At 41.0% G+C, this 7,972-nt stretch overlaps 1 protein-coding gene across 1 annotated transcript; it reads right to left on the bottom strand.

Moving 5' to 3' along the window:
* Window positions 1–905: 905 nt before the first annotated feature.
* LOC122536603 lies at window positions 906–3,610 on the bottom strand. The gene is made up of 2 exons (XM_043669084.1): window positions 2,641–3,610; window positions 906–2,599 (listed from the first exon to the last, which is right to left on the bottom strand). The coding sequence occupies exon 2, from the start codon at window positions 2,534–2,536 to the stop codon at window positions 1,391–1,393; it is 1,146 nt and encodes a 381-aa protein (XP_043525019.1). The 5' UTR covers window positions 2,537–2,599; window positions 2,641–3,610; the 3' UTR covers window positions 906–1,390.
* Between the last annotated feature and the right edge of the window lie 4,362 nt (window positions 3,611–7,972).

The following is a 7,972-nucleotide window of genomic DNA, read 5'->3' as shown; positions in this document are numbered from 1 at the left end:
GATCGTTTCATAAGTTCTGTCGTTCTTTCACGAAAATTGGAAAGAGCAGCGTTACTTTTTATTTCAAAATCAACTTTTCTACTCCCAGCCAGTAAAAATGTTTAATAAAGTCGATGAAAACCAACCTTCTAGCGAGAATTTATCTCACATGGAACGTGTTTCTGTATGCAGAGTTTATGTGACAGATAAATCGAGTCAGTATTCTTAATTGCCACACTGGCTTGAACATTTTTCATCGACAAGATTCATAAAACGAATTCTCTTAATTTATTCTGTCGTTCTTGAAATTCATGCCTATTAAATGTTGAAAGATCGATTTAGAAAATAGACGTGCCGAGAACATTCTTGACTGAAGCTTCCAATTGCTATCCTTTCACTATTCTATCAATCATTATTTTCATGCAATATCAATTAAAGAAAACAAACTCTTAACTCCTCTTAACTTTCTTGTCTTGCAATATTCAATGAATTATGATTTCAATTTGAAAAAAAAAAGAAAACAAATTATAGTCCTGTGAAACTTGAATTCGAATTTTAAACTTGAACTGTTTAAATTGAAGATTGCCAAGTATAGATCGTATATTAGATATGGAGATCGCAAATTATATATGGAGTATTGTAATTGTTGTTTGTTGCATCGTTTCTAGCGCAAAGTATTGAAATACACTATTAAATTATCTCAAGTTGAAAATTTGAAAAGGATCGAGATAAAAGTTCTATACTTGAATATTCAACGTGTAATTTGTATCTACTCAATCTTCAATTTGATATAAATTTACCTTCTTCAGTTTGATATAATTGTTATAGTTTCTATTCGTTTAATCATCAAATAAACATTTTAATAAAATTTTAATAAAATAATATATTGAATAAAAATAATATATATCAATAATATATTGCAATATTAACATAAAAAAAAAGACTCCCAGGACGAAAGAGAGATTAACTATCGAACTATCAAGTATCAATTGACTTGAAATCTCCTCAAGATATACACCCATTAAAAAAGTAAACCCACCCAGATATAAAACCTCAGATATGCTTGCAACCTGAAAATCAACCGAACTTACGAAACGACCCAACAGCTGGCTACGTCTCGGACGGAATATTGTACAAACACAGGTATCGATTAGTAGATCACCGCGGGCGGTTTTCTGGACTCGCCAGCTAAAAAAAGGGGAGACAACACTTGGTTGGAGACTTGGTTAAACGCGAGCGAACGTACAAACAGCCGGTGGCGAGAGAGGAGGATTTGGTGGTGGCAGCAGCAGCAGGAGGTGGCACGCAACAACACAACAGCAGCAAAAGGGTGGGAGAGCGACGGTGGTGTTGCTTATCCACAGATCGACACACAACACACAATGCCCGGCGAGGAATTCGGAAACCCAATTCAGAAACCGGCAGTTCGACAACTTACAATCGCGTTCTGGGCCGTGTCCGCGTGGTTGTTAACGACACTCGCGGCCATCGCGCTCTTCAACGCGTCTTTTCGCTCGCTCTGGCGCGCGCTCTTCCTATACTTGCTGGCGATAATGTCCGTGGTGCTGGGCCTCATCTTCGCTTGTCCTCCACCGCCGGCCAATTGAGCGTACGTCTCCTCCATCGCTGCGTACTTCAAGATCAGGCTCTCGATCTCCTTCCTCTTTGCCGCCCTCTCGGAGATCGCCGGGTCAGTCTCCTCCTCGGTCGTGTCGATAGTCGCAAGAACAACGCCGTTATCGTTCGCGTTATCGCCGTGAACGCTGCTCGTCGGCGTTTTATCAGGATCCTCGTCGTCGTCGTCGTTCCTCGCCTTGGACGCCAACGGTTCCACTTTCATCGGCCGAGCGAGCCGAAGAGCGGCAGACGACGACGATGACTCCAGCTGCTCGCTCTTCCCATTTCTATAAGGTCTCACCTTTCTCGTGCGAGTCTCCGCGTGGCCGGACTTGTGCCTACCGTATCGGCGGCACGTGTCCGAGTTCAGCAGAGAGTGTTGTTTGTCCGCGCGGTGATAGCCAGGCGTTTTCTCGCGTTTGAACTCCTTCACGGTGGTGGAGGACTTGACGTACGGATAGGCCTTCTCCGAGAGTATCACGCTCGTTGGGCTTTTGATCACCGTCCGCGACATCGACGGCTCCAGAGTTTTCTCGTCGCGAACGAACGGGCTGTCCTCGCGACGGAAGTACGCGTGATCTCGATCGCGCTCGCGAGTTCGTCTGTAGTCGACGGAGGGTCGATCCGCCCGGTCCTGGTGCTTCTTTCGCGAATATTTGTCCAGGATGGCCGAGTACTTGTCCTCTATCCGCGCTCTCGCGCTGTTCAGCTGGGTGACGATCGGCGAACGTCTCGCGACCGGTTTGTTGTTACTCACGTTGTCGTTCACCGTCGACATTCCTCGCACCCTGGTGGTCAATCGTTGCAGGAGATTGGAACACGAGTCGCTGAGCAGCTGGGTGACGCTCGTGGTCGTCGACGAACGCGCGTAACGACTCCGCCGCCCCGTCGAATCTTGACGAGACGTCGACATGTTGTCGCGCGGCGCGAAGATGAACATCGGGACGTAGTTTCGACCACACCGCCTCTCTAACCTTGGCCGATCCTCGAAAATTTTATCCGACTTTGATGAAAAATCGAGCTCCGCTCGATTATCCGACAGACGATACTTTCACTCGACGATCTGTGATTGATTAGTCAATTCTCTCAATACTTGAACTTTCATCCTGAATCTTTGTCGATCGTCCGACTGCTGCTTGATCAGGCTGGATGATTTCTTCTTCTCTATTAAAATTAAGCAGAAATTCTTTGCTCGCGATCGTTCGTCCGATTCCTCTCAAAATGAAGATCAAGTGGATCTTCGTCGATCATCTGATCGCTCGACTAATGATCTCGTTTGATTGGATAATGCCTCATTCACTCTGATTATAATACTTTCGAAATTTCGATGCTGTCGATAGTTGCAGGTAGAGTAGGTAACTCTTCGTTCGTTTATCCTCGAAAATCAACTAGAAAATCTTCGCGAGATGATCTAACAGTTGCTCGAAGTATCCAAATCGTCGATTTCCCATCAGAGATCCAGTAGAGAACTCGTCGCTTTGAATCCTTCCAGTTGTCCAAGTTGATCGCACGATGCCTCGAATGTGTCGATTTCAAGTGAAATCAGGCGGAGAGCCACGATTTAACGTCGCCAATAATTCTCCTCCCCTCCCGATTGGATCACGAACTCCTGTATTTCGCCCGATTCCTCTCGCAGTCCCGTTTGTTTTCGCGTGATCCGACACGCACGCGTTTTCCTCGAATCTCGAACCGTGGTCAGAACAGTCAAGGTCGTTCCGACAGACCTTGCTCGGCGTGCCCTCTCGACGCGTCTCAGCCACGATTCGAAATTCGCACACTCGAGAACCACCTTCGACCTTCGAAGAGTCGAAGACGGATTCTGACTCTTTTTCGCAGAGAGGAGGCCACCCACGCCACTCACGAACACGAACGAATAGGAAATTAAAGAATCACGATCTCACGGAGGATTACGAGCGATCCAACGATCGCCGGGGTCCACGGGCCGCTGGTTCGTCAGTCGGCGCGAAAGGTGCGAGCATCGTGCGACAAGGACGCCGACGAAGGCACTAAAGATGAGCGAGCACGACCAGAGAAAATCGGCGGTCACGGAGCCGACGTCGGCCGTCCACGAAGACGAAGACGAGGACCAGGAGATAGAGGAGAAGGAGGAGAGGATTCGATGCGCCCCGCCAAATACTCTCGCCGCACTAAAAATATCGAGCAGCGGTGGTGAGCTATACCCACCGACCATTCTAAATCCATCTTTCTCTTTCTATCTGTTTCTGTTTCTCTAAACCGTTCCCTTCCCTTCCCTTCTCTCTGGCCGATCTATTTCTCTCTGTTATGTTCGAAAACGAACACGCTGCTTGGTTTTTCGATGAGAGACAGAGAGAGAGAGAGACAGAGAGAGAGAGAGAGAGGAGCGATTGCAGAGACGAAGAGAGGACTGAGAGAAAGAGAGAGAAACAGAGTGATAGAGTATTACGTAAATTTGTCCCTCGCTTGTTCGGAATGGCGAAGTTCGGCACGCTCCTCAGGATCGTCTTGGCAAAGCCACCGCTTCCTGGTGCACGGCGAGGTCGCGAGTGTCTTTACGGTGTTTAGGTTATGGTTGCTGGCAGAGTTCCGATGAATCTGATCATCGTACGAGGATGGCGTTAGTAGTTTCGACGGATTTGACGAATTAAGCAACGAAAGCAATGAGGAGGAATTGTCGCGAGTGTGTGCATCTCGAAGTTACAACCTCTGATTATCGAGTTAAGATCATACTGTTTTAGGTCTACGAATTAATTCTCCGGCGAACGAAGTGTAGCTCTGACTTAACTTCTGAGCGCCACGCACGTCGAGAACTTTTTCTTCGAAAATTGCAATATTTTCTTCTTCAGTTTCAAGTACATTTAAGTAAAACAAAAGAGGCAAAGCAATATAACAAAATTCATCACTTCCCGATAATTTCTATCAATACCGGCGAGTTCAAAAAGAAAGCGACGAATTATCGTATACGATCTGGCCACTCGTTATGGTCCGCAGTCGGTTGCCAGCGCGAGTGATTAAACGAAAAAAAGAAAATTTCCTTTCCCCGCCCAGTTTGGTACAACCTGAAGGAACCAAAGAAATCACTATAGAAACGATATAATCTCGACGAAGTGCATATTAGACGCAGGTTCGCTTTTCAACCTGAAAAGTGCCTTGAAGACGAAAAAAAATTCGACGACGAGAGATCGAAGGAATTGACTTGCTTCAAACAAATTCATTTCAAATTGACTAATCGGTCCCAATTTGACCATCAGAGTCTATACGCGTAGTATACGAATAGAGGGCGCGTTTTCGCACACGCGTGCCTGATGTTTCTTGATGTCTCTCTGCTTCGTTTTCTGTCTTTGCGCCGCGCGCACCTTGACACATATAGAAATTACGAAACCGGAGGAGGAGCGCGTTTCGAACGGGAGCAACGCAGCTTTCGTGGCATTAAATTCCGATCTACACCGGTGACGGAGATACATATCGCGCGTAATTAGAACGCGCCCCATCGATTTTTTTTTTCGCGCGATCGTTGCACCATCGAGAAGATTCTCGTGTCGGAGTGTAAGAGACGAAGAATCGGCTACTACACAACGGCTGTGTGTGTATCAGAATTTGCTCATTCGTGTTTATTATTAACTATTAGCACTGACTCATCAATGTGTGCTTAATTAAATTTTGCCGAGATCAAGGTTTATCGGGATCACGAGAATTTTGAGTAAATTGTAAAAATAGTATGAATTTCTAAGGTAAACAAGGCAAATGGTGTTTGAGACAAACATTCACTCTTGCAAGAGAATGACAAGTATTGCCTTCAGTCGCTTAAAATCTGCATGATCCAGTGACGTTCACGTGCGTTTAAAATTAGAGAAATAGAATTCTTACTTTCTGAATATCTTAATATTCTAAAATAAAATGTCTGACAATAGTAAATGATCTTTCAGTCCACCGACATACATTTTTTATAAATGCAACTTCCGTGAGTAACAAAATAATAATAACAATAGAAAATTTAAAGTAATGTCGCGGATACCAATAATAATAAAAAAAAGTTACATTTATATATCTTCCTCTCATCCGCGTGAAGTATTAAACATTTATTTATTAAGAAGAAAATTGGAATAAATTGTTCAATTCAATACTGTTGCATAAAATTTCGCAAGTTTAGAACAAAACAATTGCAAACTCAATTGAAATAACAAGTGTTCCGCACTGCAGCTTCAGAACTTAACTTCAATAGTTAACAATTGACTGCCAATAGATACGTATAATACTCATACAATATTACTATCGATTGAAAGATCAGAATGACTAAAAGCGATTGATGTTCGAGCGCAAATTCAGAGTAATGGTCAACAAATTGCGGAACTCAATTGACTATCAATAGACACGTATAATCTGCTATCGGTATACTAAACAACATTGACACCATTTCTTAATCTCCTGGCGAAGAACTAGTTGATTTATTGCACAGAGATATAGCAAGAATAACATATTATTTAACAACATTCCTGAAGCCACTGAATACTCGACGATCTCTTTGTAATTTTAAAATCGGCTATGTACACTTTAACAGATCTAGAGAGAAGAGTTCTAGAGAAATGTATTAAAATGTACAAAATATGTTAACAGCGAGTTTTCCCACAAAACTCCCACATTTTTAGCCAGGAGAATGTATCTCGAGCGAATTCATCGAGAAAATTATGTTGTAACAATGAACAAATTTTTATAACGTGATATACCAAGAAAATGAGATTCATGCACACTATGGCCGTACTTTAACCTCGAGCTTTCAACGCTTATCTGTCTAGATAAGAACAAAGAACAAGAAGTTCGTTCGTTGCCTAAAAGCGAGTCTAATGACGATTTCATTTGACACAGTTCAATGAGATTAATTCGCGTAGTTATTTGATTAACTTTTCTAAATTTGCCCCACTTATTCGATGCAATTTATGACACGCTCGTGTTCTTCTATGTACTTGTCCACATCGTGTATCAATGACGTAACGTTTCTGACCCTACACTACTTGTCTGATACCAACCTACGTGCGACCTACACTACTTGTTCGATATAAACGATGATGCACGCCCTGTGCGTCCTATAAAACTTGTATATCGGGCTATCAGGCGTAACATTTGTAGTTCTATACTACTTATCTGACAATCTGACTGGTGATGCACCGTGCCTGACCTATACTACTTGACAACTGTCTGCGTTTGTCCTGTGTCTCGCTCATTTTTAACTGATACTTGCAAGTGGCGACAAAAGTATATATAATAATATATATATATAATATAATAAAATATATAAATATATTATAAATATAATAAAATAACGATAAAAATAACAGACATAATATAAATATTAACAAATTAAATTAATACGAATATTTATATTGGTTCTTTTAATTTAGTACTATATTAATTAATATACATCGCATTGACATTAACATTAATATTAACTGACAAGATGTATACAAATGTTGATACATTTATTATAGTATTTACGTGTGAATTAATTAGGTCTAAGAATATTCAATTTCTAAAATAATCACTTGATTATTTCATCGCGATTAAAATTTGACACTATGAAAATGAAATGTTGAATCTGATGAAAATACGTTGTATCAAAATATTATAAAACGTTACACGGGAATATGTTTTTTGTAGCCACTTGGAAGAATAAACATAAACGACTTCAATGAGATATAGAAGAGTTAGATAAAGGAAAAAAAAAGAAAAACGGCGATTCTAAAAATATAAACTAGAAATATTGCCCATTTGCATGAAAGCAATATTCCGATTACTGAAAATTCGTACGCTTCTTATCACTTCCGCATTAATTGCGCTGCTGCTTGCCACGCGTTTCTTTGTTTCATATCTTCTATCGTTTTATCATATCATTTTTCATGCTTGAAGATTGATCAAGGATGCATAATATTATACAAGTTACCATCAACCCAGTAATAACCAAGCTTTTTGATCTATTATGACATTGTTTCTTTGATTTTTATAAAAAAAAAAAAAAAAAAATAAAGAAAACTGCATTGTTGAAAAATTATGGCTAACGAAGGAGAATATACGAGAAGGCAGTTAAGCGAATCCTATTGAATTATTGTCCTTGATCTTTAATCCGTAAGGACCAAGTAATAATTTACCACAATAACACAAACATTGCGATATTTTTTAAAAATCTCAAAAGAAAAAAGAAAAATATTCAAAGAACGACTGCAAACAAATTAAAAATTCAATAAACACAACTAAAGTACGATTAAATCAACGCAAGCTTGATCTCCTCGACAAATTAAATTGAACAAACCTCCGATTGATCATCAATGAACCAACCAATTTAATATGAAATTCCCGAAGCAATCAGGAAACGAAAAGAGACAAAGACTGGCGATGAAAGAAAATG

The sequence above is a fragment of the Frieseomelitta varia genome, unplaced genomic scaffold (genome assembly GCF_011392965.1).
Source record: "Frieseomelitta varia isolate USP_RPSP 00005682 unplaced genomic scaffold, Fvar_1.2 scaffold_853, whole genome shotgun sequence".
NCBI lineage: Eukaryota > Metazoa > Arthropoda > Insecta > Hymenoptera > Apidae > Frieseomelitta > Frieseomelitta varia.
This window is presented reverse-complemented; position numbering and strand designations above follow the sequence as displayed.

Coding starts and splice junctions, on each gene's coding strand:
- LOC122536603 (XM_043669084.1), bottom strand. CDS start 2,536: ATGTTCATCTTCGCGCCGCGCGACAACATGTCGACGTCTCGTCAAGAT.